Here is a 12,862-nt window from a genome sequence, read left to right on the forward strand (position 1 = left end):
AGCAATCTTAAGGGGAATGTAAACTGTCCAAAAGTTTAAAAAAGTAGTGAGAGGGTCTCTGGAACGGAAGGGACCCTTAAACGTGGTTTTTCTTAATTCGCTGGGCGGGCCTGAAGGTGGTGCGGTGAGTCCGCCTGGCTCTCTAAGTTTCCCCCTGCTGAACTGCAGGGTGCGGGGCGGGTGGTGGAGCAGCCTGCGCATGTGCATGAGGGTGCATGCGCAGTGGGCCGTGCGTGTGCGCGGCGCAGCGCACCAGTCCTGATTCCGACATGGCTTGGTTGGTACCCCTGCTGTCCCTGCTGTTGCTTCTGGTCGGCGCATGGCTCAAGCTAGGTCAGTGAACCGGCTGTCCATCCCGGGGGCGCTGGGAAGGAGATGGGGCGCTCCACCCTGGCGAGAGAGAGCCCGAGGCCTCTCTGCCCGCCTTCGGGATGCGGCTGCAGCAGTCGGCTGGGGAGGTCGCTGTTGGCGCCCGTGGCGTCTCACTGCCTTGTACTTTCAACTTCGTGCGCTGGAATCGTTCAAACCTAAAAAAGGGAAAGAGAGGCCGGGCGCAGGGGCTCAAGCCTGTAATCCCAGCACTTTGGAAGGCCGAGGCGGGCGGATCACGAGGTCAGGAGTTAAAGAGCAGCCTGGGCAATATGGTGAAACCCCGTGTCTACTAAAAATACAAAAAATTAGCCGGGCGTGGTGGCGGGGGCCTGTAGTCCCAGCTACTCAGGAGGCTGAAGCAGGAGAATCGCTTGAACCCGAGAGGCGGAGGTTGTAGTGATCCGAGATCGGGCCACTGCACTTGGACTGGGTTGACAGACCAAGGCTCTGCCTCAAAAAAAAAAAAAAAAAAAAAGCGAAAAACTGAAAATGGATGAAATCAGTGTGAATGTGGCAGAATAAGAGAGCCAAAGATAGGATCTTGAGGAACATCAAAAGACGAGGGCTCTGCCTTGAAAGAAGTTGTAGTGCTTAGACACTTTCTTGGAAAGACACTGTGAAGTGATGCATCAAGCTGAAGAAGTGTGGCCCATTGGAAACAGCACCGTAGAGAGACCTGAATCTATTTCTGTCTCCTGCTAACTAGCTCTTTAAGTCGTATTTCTTTTTCGGGTCTTGGTTTGCTCCTGTGGAGTAAGGAGGTTGAAGCAAAGACCCTTTTTTGTTTATTATTTATTTATTTTGAGACAGAGTCTTGCTGTTACCCCCAGGCTGGAGTGCAGTGGCGCGATCTTGGCTCACTGCAACCTCTGCCCCCAGGTTCTAGTTATTCTCCTGCCTCAGTCTCTGGAGTAGTTGGGATTACAGGTGGACACCATCACACCTAGCTAATTTTTTGTTATGCTTGTTTGAGACGGAATCTCACTGTTGTCAGCCCAGGCTGGAGTGCAGTGGTGTGATCTCAGCTCACTGCAACCTCCGCCTCCCGGGTTCAAGCGATTCTCCTGCTTCAGCCTCCTGAGAGCTGGGATTACAGGCACCTAATACCACGCCCGGCTAATTTTTGTATTTTTGATAGAGATGGGTTTTCGCCATGTTGGCCAGGCTGGTCTCGAACTCCTGACCTCAGGTAATCTGCCCGCCTTGGCCTCCCAAAGTATGGGATTCCAGGCGTGAGCCACTGCACCTGGCCCGTCCTTTTTTCCTTTTTAATTCTATGATTTTCTGAGGCATTCATACAAATCTAAAGGTGCTCATTCAACTATTTGGCAATAATTGTGCACTTGTGGCAGGAGCCAGGGATATACTGTCAAACATGTATGTATTATATGCTTCTCTTCTGGCACATATAATGGTTAGAATCACTAATAACTGATAGGAGTTCAGTAAGTGGAGTGGAAGAGGCAGAGAAACAGCATGAGCAGAAGGATGGAAAGAAAGTGCTAGGTGTATTTTAGGGTAGAGTGTCTAAATTCGCCTAGCTGGGTTGGGACAAGGGCTTGTGTGGAGGAAGAAAGAGGTACGTGCAAATCTACCATGTGGTCAACATTTCACCCATGCTATTTTATTGTTATTATTATCTTTTTATTTTTTATTTTTTGAGGCAGTGTCTCACTGTGTCACCCAGGCTGGAGTGCAGTGACACAATGATAGCTCACTACGACCTTGAACTTCTGGGCTCAAGCAATTCTCCTGCCTTAGCCTCTGCACCGTGTCTCTGAGCCATTGTTCCTGGTTCCATGTTATTTTAATTGGCACAGCTACTACCTAAGAGATAGTGAGATATTATCCCTATTTTTCATACTTATTATTTTTTCTTTTGTTAACAAGCTATGGTCGTTCATAGATATCCCCATTTTTCAGATGAAGAAATTGAATCTCAGCTGGGCGTGTTGGCTCACACCTATAATCCCAGCACTTTGGGAGGCTGAGGTAGAAGGATCATTTGAGCTCAGGAGTTTGAGACCAGCCTGGGCAACACAACAAAACCCAATCTCTACAAAAAATACAAAAATTAGCCAGGTATGGTAGTGCACACTTGTGGTCCCAGCTACTCAGGAGGCTGAGGTGGGAGGATTGCTTGAGCCGGTGGGGGCAGAGATTGCAGTGAACCCAGATTGCACCACTGCACTCCAGTCTGGGTGACAGAACGAGATCCTGTCACAAAAAGAAAAAAAAGAAAGAAAAGAAATTGAATCTCAGATTAAGTAATTTGCCTAAGGTTTCCCAGCAAATCAAGTGGCAGAACAAGAATGTGAAGCCAAACAAAACGCAAAAGGAATTTTTTTTTTTTTTTTTTTTTTGAGATGAAGTCGCGCTCTGTCGCCCAGGCTGGAGTGCAGTGGTGTGATCTTGGCTCACTGCAAGCTCCGCCTCCCAGGTTCACGCCATTTTCCTGCCTCAGCCTCCCGAGTAGCTGGGACTACCGGCGCTTGCTACCACACCCAGCTAATTTTTTTTTTTTTTTTTCATTTTTAGTAGGGAAGGGGTTTCACCGTGTTAGCCAGGATGGTCTTGATCTCCTGACCTCGTGATCCGCCCGCCTCGGCCTCCAAAAGTGCTAGGATTACAGGGCGTAAGCCACCGCACCCGTCCCAAAAGGAATTTAAAGCCAGATTTTTAAGCCTCCACATTTTTTGTTGTGTTTTATTATACCATCATGAGTATTGCATACGATCCAAATATTACCACTTGTTTTATATATATGCATGTATTACTGATAACTCTCTTTTTTCTTTGCAGGAAATGGACAGGCTACTAGCATGGTCCAACTGCCAGGTGGGAGATTCCTGATGGGAACAAATTCTCCAGACAGCAGAGATGGTGAAGGCCCTGTGCGGGAGGCGACAGTGAAACCCTTTGCCATTGACATATTTCCTGTCACCAACAAAGATTTCAGGTACATGAGGTGTTCTTCCAGGAGGAATGAAGGCCCTCTCTAATCTCATTATTTTTTCTTTCTTTTTTTTTGAGACTTACTCACTCTGTCACCCAGGTGCTGGAGTGCAATGGCGCAATCTCGCTCACTGCAACCTCCGCCTCCTGGGTTCAAGCAATTCTCCTGCCTCCTCTCCAGACAGCAGAGATGGTGAAGGTCCTGTGCAGGAGGCGACAGTGAAACCCTTTTCCATTGACATATTTCCTGTCACCAACAAAGATTTCAGGTACATCAGATGTTCTTCCAGGAGGAATGAAGGCCCTCTCTAATCTCATTATTTTTTCTTTCTTTCTTTATTTTTTTTTTTTAGAGACTTACTCACTCTGTCACCTAGGCGCTGGGGTGCAATGGTGTGATCTCACTGCAACCTCCGCCTCCTGGGTTCAAGCAATTCTGCCTCCTGCCTCTGCCTCCGCAATTCCCGAGTAGCTGGAATTACAGGTGTTCACCACCACGCCCAGCTAATTTTTTTTTTGTATTTTTTTTAGTAGAGATGGGATTTCACCATGTTGGCCAGGCTGGTCTCGAACTCCTGACCTCAACTGATCTCCCCACCTCAGCCTCCCAGAGTGCTGGGATTACAGGTATGAGCCACTGCACCTGGCCTCATTCTTAATATCTAAAGGAATACTAACTTGTTCACTGTTACATGTCATCTTTGCAGTGTACTATGGGATAAGTGTTAAATACGTTATTCAGATGAAGAACCTGAAATCCCAAGAGGTTTGACTGACTCAATTAGTAGATGAGCTTGGCCTGGAACTCAAATCCCTGGGCTCTTGAGCCAGTGCATTTTCTATTACACTGGACATAGCACTGAGAAATATAAGCAAATGCCAGTCACTCAACAGAACCCTCTTCTACATGGGGAAAGGGATTGGAGAAGGAACATCATAGTAGAGAGTCCTTTAAATTCCCCTTATAGGCCAGGTGTGGTGGCTCACACCTGCAATGTGAGCACTTTGGGAGGCCAAGGTGGGAGGATTGCTTGAGCTCAGGAGTCTGAGACCAGCCTGGCAACATAGGGAGACCTCTATCTCTGCTAAAATAAATGAATAAGTAAAAATAAGTAAATAAGTATATAAATTTGTACATATTGTTATATATATAAATGTATATATATGTAACAATCCATCTTACCCTGACAATCTGCCTGCTGAAACTTACTAAACCATACCAAAGTATATGAAAATTCATTTTATTTTTATTTTTATTTTTATTTTTATTTTTATTTTTATTTTTATTTTTTTTTGAGATGGAGTCTTGCTTTGTCGCCTGGGCTGGAGTGCAGTGGCCGGATCTCAGCTCACTGCAACCTCCGCCTCCCAGGTTCACGCCATTTTCCTGCCTCAGCCTCCCGAGTAGCTGGGACCACAGGTGCCCACCACTTCGCCTGGCTAATTTTTTGTATTTTTAGTAGAGATGGGGTTTCACCGTGTTAGCCAGGATGGTCTCGATCTCCTGACCTCGTGATCTGCCCGTCTCGGCCTCCCAAAGTGCTGGGATTACAGGCTTGAGCCACCGCGCCCAGCCTCATTTTATTATTATTGTTATCATTATTATTTTTTTGAGACAGGGTCTGGCTCTGTCACCCAGGCTGAAGTTCAGTGGTATGATCTCAGCTCACTGCAGCCTCTGCATCCTGGGCTCAAACCATCCTCCCATCTCAGCCTCCTGAGTAGCTGGGACTACAGGTGCACTCTACCACACCAGCTTATTTTGTTTTGTGTTCTTGGTAGAGTAGGGTTTTGCCCTGTTGCCCAGGCTGGTCTCGAACTCCTGGGCTCAAGTGATCCTTCTGCCTTGGCCTCCCAAAGTGCTGGGATTATATGTGTGACCCACCATGCCTGGCCTTGAAAATCCATTTTATTTTATTTTATTTATTTATTTATTTAGAGATGAGTTTTGCTCTTGTTGCCTTGGCTGGAGTGCAATGGTGCGATCTCAGCTCACCGCAGCCTCTGCCTCCTGGTTTCAAGTGATTCTCCTGCCTCATCCTCCTAAGTAACTGGAATTACAGGCATGCACCACCACACCCAACTAATTTTTGTATTTTTAGTAGAGACAGGGTTTCTCCATGTTGGTCAGGCTGGTCTCGAACTCCTGACCTCAGGTGATCCGTCTGTCTTGGCCTCGTGAAGTGCTGGGATTACAGCTGTGAGCCACCACGTCCAGTCGAAAATCCATTTTAAAAGCCCAATTTTTCACTTCTATTTGGTTCAGTGTTTTTCATCTGTTAAATGGAGATAATAACAATAAAACCTGTTACGTACCTCTGATGACTGTTGTGAGATTAGATATGTGATGAAGGGCTGGATGCAGTGGCTCACGCCTGTAATCCCAACAATTTGGGAGGCTGGCGTGGGAGGATCACTTGAGCCCAGGAGTTCGAGACCATCCTGGGCAACACAGACCCCATATCTACTAAAAATTTTACAAAGGCCGGGTGCAGTGGCTCAAGCCTGTAATCCCAGCACTTTGGGAGGTTGAGACGGGTGGATCACAAGGTCAGGAGATCGAGACCATCCTGGCTAACACGGTGAAACCCTGTCTCTACTAAAAAATACAAAAAACTAGCCGGGCGAGGTGGCGGGCGCCTGTAGTCCCAGCTACTCTGGAGGCTCAGGCAGAATGGCATAAACCCGGGAGGCGGAGCTTGCAGTGAGCTGAGATCCGGCCACTGCACTCCAGCCTGGGTGACAGAGCAAGACTCCGTCTTAAAAAAAAAAATTAGCCCCTCATGGTAGCATGCACTTGTAGTCCCAGCCAGTAGGGAGGTTGAGGCAGGAGGATCACTTGAGTGTAGAAGGTTGAGGCTGTAGTGAGCCATGTTTGCACCACTGCACTCCAACCTGGGCAACATCCTTTCTCAAAAAGGAAAAAAAAAAAAAGATAGGTGCTGGAGACCTTTCAGAAAAGAGACGAATTCCCCACCCTTAAGTCTCCTGCTCAGTGGCTTTATTCATGATCTCTAAAAACAGGAGATAACTCACATGATCTTCAGCTGGTAAGTGTATAAACAATATATGGTATGTCCATACAATAAAATACTACTCATTGATAAAAAGGGACAGACTACTAATGGCAACAACATGGATGAATCTCAGAAGCATTTTCTAAGTGAAGGAAACCACAGCCAGACCCAGAAGACTATATACTATATGATTCAAGTTATATGGTGTTCTGGGAAAGGCAAAACTATAGGGACCAAAAAACCTGGTGCGTGGTTGGTGAGTTGCAGAGAAATTTTTTTAGAGGTGACCAATGGAACTATTCTGTATCTTGATTATTGTAGTAACTATATGCTTTGTCAAACTCACAGAACTGCTGGGCGCAGTGGCTCATGCCTGTAATCCCAACACTTTGGGAGCCCGAGGTGGGTGGATCACTTGAGCTCAGAATTTTTAGACCAGCCTGGGCAACATAGTGAGACCCCATCTCTATAAAATTAGCCAGGCATGGTGGCGTGCACCTGTAGTCACAGCTACTTGAGAGGCTGAGGAGGGAAAATTGCTTGAGCCCAGGAGGTCAAGGCTGCAGTGAGCTGTGATTGTGCCACTGCACTCCAGTCTGGGTGACAGTGTGAGACCCAGTCCAAAATATAAATAATTAAAATAAATCGGGAGGCTGAGGCACAAGAATCGCTTGAACCCAGGAGGTCGATCCTATAGTGAGCCATGGTTGCACCACTGCACTCCAGCCTGGGTGACAGTGAGACCTGGTCTCAAAAAAATAAATGATCGACTGGGCACGGTGGCTCACCCCTGTAATCCCAGCACTTTGGGAGGCTGAGGCGGGCGGATCACAATGTCAGGAGTTCAAGACCAACCTGACCAACATGGTGAAACCCTGTCACTACTAAAAATACAAAAATTAGCAGGGTGTAGTGGCACACACCTGTAATCTCAGCTACTCAGGAGGCTGAGGCAGGAGTATCGCTTGAACCCAGGAGGCAGAGGTTGCAGTGAGCAGAGATCACCCCACTGCACTCAAGCCTGGGCCACAGAGTGAGACGCCATCTAAAAAAAAATAATAATAATAAATAAATGATTAAAATAAATAAAAACTAATTTGGGCATGGTGGCTTACACCTGTAATCCCAGCACTTTGGGAGACCGAGGCGGGCAGATCACAAGATCAGGAGTTCGAGACCAGCCTGGCTAACATGGTGAAACCCCACCTCTACTAAAAATACAAAAATAGCAGGGTGTAGTGGCACACACCTGTAATCTCAGCTACTCAGGAGGCTGAGGCAGGAGTATCGCTTGAACCCAGGAGGCAGAGGTTGCAGTGAGCAGAGATCACCCCACTGCACTCAAGCCTGGGCCACAGAGTGAGACGCCATCTAAAAAAAAATAATAATAAATAAATAAATGATTAAAATAAATAAAAACTAATTTGGGCATGGTGGCTTACACCTGTAATCCCAGCACTTTGGGAGACCGAGGCGGGCAGATCACAAGATCAGGAGTTCGAGACCAGCCTGGCTAACATGGTGAAACCCCACCTCTACTAAAAATACAAAAATTAGCTGGGCATGGTGGTGTGCACCTGTAATCCCAGCTACTGGGGAAGCTGAGGCAAGAAAATCACTTAAACCCAGGAGATGGAGGTTGCAGTGAGCGAGATTGTGCTACTGCACTCCAGCCTGGGCAACGGAGCAAGACTCTGTCTCAAAAAAAAAAAAAATTGGCCAGGTGTTGTGCCTCACGCCTGTAATCCCAACACTTTGGGAGGCCGAGGTGGCAGGATCACCTGAGGTTAGGAGTTCGAGACTAGCCTGGCTAACATTACAAAACCCTATCTTTACAAAAAGTACAAAAATTAGCTGGACATGGTGGTATGCATCTGTAATCCCACCTACTTGAGAGACTGAGGCTGGAGAATCACTTGAACCCGGGAGGTGGAGGTTGCAGTGAGCTGAGATTGTGCCACTGCACTCCAGCCTGGGCAACAGAGTGAGACTTTGTTTCAAAAAAATAAATAAATAGGCCGGGTGTGGTAGATCACGCCTGTAATCCTCGCCCTTTGGGAGGCCAAGGCAGGTGGATCACTAGGTCAGGAGTTCGAGACCACCCTGGCCAACATGGTGAAACCCTGTCACTACTAAAAATACAAAAATTACCTGGGCGTGGTGGCAGGCGCCTATAATCCCAGCTACTAGGGAGGCTGAGGCAGGAGGATCGTTTGAACCCAGGAGGTGGAGGTTGCAGTGAGCCGAGATCATGCCATTGCACTCCAGCCTGGGCAACAGAGCGAGACTCCATCTCTAAATAAATAAATAGACAACTAAACAAACAAATAAATAAAAAATAAATTAACCTCACAGAACTAAACACTGAAGAGAGTGAATTTTACTGTATGTGAATTTGTTGCATTCTAATTTAAAAGAAAATCACCCAGGCTTCAGGTTAATTCTTTGGCGGTCATGAACACTCTGTGGTGTGTAACTTACAGGACAGGGATATCTGAGGTTTCCTGGAGCAGGAGAAGGTGGGACGGGCACCGAACCTCATCAGCCGAACCAGCTGAACTATGTCTTTGCAGGGATTTTGTCAGGGAGAAAAAGTACCGGACAGAGGCTGAGATGTTTGGATGGAGCTTTGTCTTTGAGGACTTTGTCTCCGATAAGCTGAGAAACAAAGCCACCCAGCCAATGAAGGTGAGAGAACCTGGTCTTGTGACTGAGGGGATAGGAGTGGGACCTAGACAGGGAATCCTGTGGGACATGGGTTACCCAGGGCACAGTGGAGAATCAGACCTGAGAGCTGGAGGCAGAAGGGAAGCAAGAGAAACCCACCATGGAGCGTCAGATCAATACGTACTCCCAGGAAGTTAACCCTGAACCAAAGTTAGCTCTTGCCTTAAGGTCCAAGTCAGGATAGGGTTCAAGGAACTTGAATCAAGAGATCACCTTGGTGGGCTGGGTGTGGTGGCTCATGCCTGTAATCCCAGCACTTTGGGAGGCTGAGGTGGGTGGATCACCTGAGGTCAGGAGTTCAAGACCAGCCTGGCCAACATGGCGAAACCCTGTATCTACTAAAACTACAAAAATTAGACAGGCGTGGTGGCACGCTCCTGTAATCCCAGCTACTCAGGGGGCTGAGGCATGAGAATCGCTTGAACCCGGGAGGCAGAGGTTGCAGTGAGCCGAGGTAGCGCCACTGTACTCCAGCCTGGGTGACAGAGTGAGACCCTCTGTCTCAAAAAAAAAAAAAAAAAAAGATCACCTTGTCAAGCCAACCTCTAATAAGGGTGGTAAGATTGGACTCTATAAAGATTCCAGTCTCAGCTGGGCACAGCAGCTCACGCCTGTAACCCCAGCACTTTGGGAGGCCGAGGTGGGACAATTGCTTGAGCCCAAGAGTTCAAGACCAGCCTGGGCAACATAGATCCCATATCTACAGAAAAAAAAAAGAAAAGAAAAGAAAGAAAATTAGCTGGGCATGGTGATGTACACCTGTAGTCCCAGCTACTCAGGAGGTTGAGGTGGGAGGATCACCTGAGCCTAGGAGGTTGAGACTGCAGTGAGTGGTGATGGTGCCACTGCACTCTAGCCTGAGTGACAGAGCAATATCTTGTCTCAAAAAAAATAAATAAAATTTCAGCCATAACCTCACTTAGACTACCTGAGTCTCAGCCTGACGTCTCTGTTCTGCGTCCTGTGGCTCAGTCGGGGAGGTGCCTTTGCTGGGCCAGAGCATCTTGCAGTCTCCTTTTTTGCAGCCTGTACTCTGGTGGCTTCCAGTGGAAAAGGCGTTTTGGAGGCAGGTAAGGGCTGATTCCACTACCTCATTTTCTACCCCTGCTTGACTCTTTTATTCTCCAGGCCCAGCCTCCTCTCTACCCCTCGTACATCCAGGAACACTGAGTTTCAAAGGAGGACAGGGGAATTTCAGGGAAATCACTCAGCAGGCCTCTTTTTCCCGTTACCCATCCATTCTCCCTTGTCAGCCTCCTGTAATCTTTTTTCTGACTCCGACCGCTCCTCACTCACCTGGCTCTCTTCCAGCTCCCTTCCTCCATCTAGTGGTAAAAGCTAAACGCGGGCGCCCTAAACCTAGCCTGCCTCCGACTTAATGCGCTCCCCGAAGCCTGTCTCACTTCATCCTGGCTGTCAGCCTGCAGGTCCTGGCTCTGGCATCCGAGAGAGACTGGAGCACCCAGTGTTACACGTGAGCTGGAATGACGCCCGTGCCTACTGTGCTTGGCGGGGAAAACGGCTGCCCACGGAGGAAGAGTGGGAGTTTGCTGCCCGAGGGGGCTTGAAGGGTATCCAGATGATGAGGCGATTTTCTTTCATTCTTCTCCCCATCCTGCCCAGCATGAGGGGCTTTAAAGAGTGGGAAGGGGCTGGGCGTGGTGGCTCATGCCTGTAATCCCAGCACTTTGGGAGGCTGGGACAGGAGGATAGCTTGAGGCCAGCAGTGAAAGGCCAGCCGGGGCAACATAGGGAGACCTCGTCTCTCCGAAAAATACAAAAATGAACTGGGCCTGGTGGCATGTGCCTCTAGTCGCAGCTACTCGGGAGGCTGAGGTGGGAGGATCCTTTGAGCCTAGGAGTTCAAAGCTGCAGCGAGCTATGATCACACCGCTGCTCTCTGGCCTGAGTGGCAGAACAAGACCCTGTCTCAAGAAGAAAAGTGGGGGGGGTGGGGCAGGAAGGGTCTGTGTTCCCTAGAGCAGTGCTTCTTAAGCTATCTGTGGTAGAGGACCAGGTTTTTTAAAATTATTTTTTCTAGTCCATCTCAGACTGATATATTTATGAAATACCATAAAAATTAGTAACTGGAGAAATTGAAAGAACAGACATAAAATATTTTATTGGAAATTCCACAGACATATTACATTTCAATAAATATAACCAGAGCAACATGGCATAAGGAAAAAGAAGAATTACCAAGACTACACACTTCTGCCTCTGGGGTACAGGGATTAATGTTAGACTACACACCTCTGCCTTTGGGATACAAGGGTTAATGTTAAGAATCACTGTTTGCTCCTAACTCGGTCATTTGTCATTCTGCAATCCTAATTACACAGAAAGTTAGGACAGCAAAAAGCAGCTCCCCACATTAAACCCCTTTACACAGTCTTTCAGTGAACACCAGGTACATCAATGATCAAAGTTTTTGTTTGTTTGTTTGTTTTGAGACGGAGTCTAGCTCTGTCGCTCAAGGCTGGAGTACAGTGGCATGATCTCGGCTTACTGCAACCTCTGCCTCCCAGGTTCAAGTGATTCCTCCTGCCTCAGCCTCCCGAGTAGCTGGGATTACAGGTACCTGCCACCATGCCTGGCTAATTTTTGTATTTTTAGCAGAGACGGGGGTTTCACTGTGTTGGCCAGACTGGTCTTGAACTCCTGACCTCGTGATCCACCTGCCTCGGTCTCCCAAAGTGCTGTGATTACAAGTGTGAGCCACCACGTGTGGCCAATGATCAAAGTTTTTAATATGACTTGTGAGGTTGCCTCTGGCTCGTTCCTTTATGCACTCTAAGTCCAATTTTCAAGTTTCTCAATTTCTGTACTTTTCTCAACATGAACTGATAAGAGATGCTTTATAAACTGGCTCAGATCCCAGAGCCCTGGAACACATGAGGAGGCCAGGGCCTCTAATGCTGTTCAGAGAGTGGCAAGGACAGGCATGGGAAATAAAAGCAGGTCATCTCACTCTCTTTTTTTCTCATCTCCCTCTAACTTCCTTTTGGTTCCCTCACTCTTTCTGTGTTTTTGTTTTCCTTCCCTAATTCTTCACCTCCCCCTCCTCTGCTGCCTCCTTGCTTTCCTGGCAGGTCAAGTTTACCCATGGGGAAACCAATTCCAGCCAAACCGCACCAACCTGTGGCAGGTAAGACTGACATTCCTCCTTTCACCAAGCATCCACAGAGACCTGCTGGAGGCTAGGTACTGTGTTGTTAGGCCGCGGCATCCAGAAGGCTTGGGTTCTTTTGCAACTGATGACTCATAAGCTGGTAAAGCAAAAGACAATGGGTCGTAAGTACTTTTTTTTCTTTTTTTTTGAGACAGAGTCTCTCTCTGTCACCCACACTGGAGCGCAGTGGTGCGAACTCGGCTCACTGCAACCTCCGCCTCCCAGTTTCAAGCGATTCTCCTGCCCCAGTCTCCCAAGTAGTTGGGATTACAGGTCCCTGCCACCATGCCCAGCTAATTTTTTGTGTTTTTAGTAGAGATCAGGTTTTACCATGTTGGCCAAGCTGGTCTCAAACTCCTGACCTCAGGTGATCTACCCGCTTCAGCCTCCTAAAGTGCTGGGATTACAGGCATAAGCCACTGTGCCCAGCCAGCATAAGTACTTTCTATTAAGGATTTGTACTTTCTATTAAAGATTTACAGTGGCTCACGCCTGTAATCCCAGCACTTTGGGAGGCCGAGGGGGTTGGATCACCTGAGGTCAGGAGTTCAAGACCAGCCTGGCCAATATGGTGAAACCCTGTCTCTACTAAAAATATAAAATTAACTGGGCATGGTGG

General features: G+C 47.8%; 1 protein-coding gene across 7 annotated transcripts in view; it reads left to right on the plus strand.

The window, feature by feature from the left end:
- Positions 1-12,862, plus strand: part of LOC117083610 (inactive C-alpha-formylglycine-generating enzyme 2) — a 16,006-nt gene continuing 3,144 nt past the window's right edge. For 2 of the 7 annotated variants that reach the window (XM_033211557.1, XM_033211541.1), the window contains exons 1-5: positions 205-333; positions 3,175-3,331; positions 8,918-9,032; positions 10,492-10,642; positions 12,164-12,219. In XM_033211557.1, coding sequence (XP_033067448.1) covers positions 216-333; positions 3,175-3,331; positions 8,918-9,032; positions 10,492-10,642; positions 12,164-12,219 — 597 coding nt within the window. In that variant the 5' untranslated portion in view covers positions 205-215. The other 5 variants (XM_033211550.1, XM_033211504.1, XM_033211515.1 and 2 more) reach the window with 5 other exon arrangements.

The sequence above is a fragment of the Trachypithecus francoisi genome, unplaced genomic scaffold (assembly GCF_009764315.1).
Source record: "Trachypithecus francoisi isolate TF-2019V2 unplaced genomic scaffold, Tfra_2.0 Contig00380, whole genome shotgun sequence".
Lineage (NCBI taxonomy): Eukaryota > Metazoa > Chordata > Mammalia > Primates > Cercopithecidae > Trachypithecus > Trachypithecus francoisi.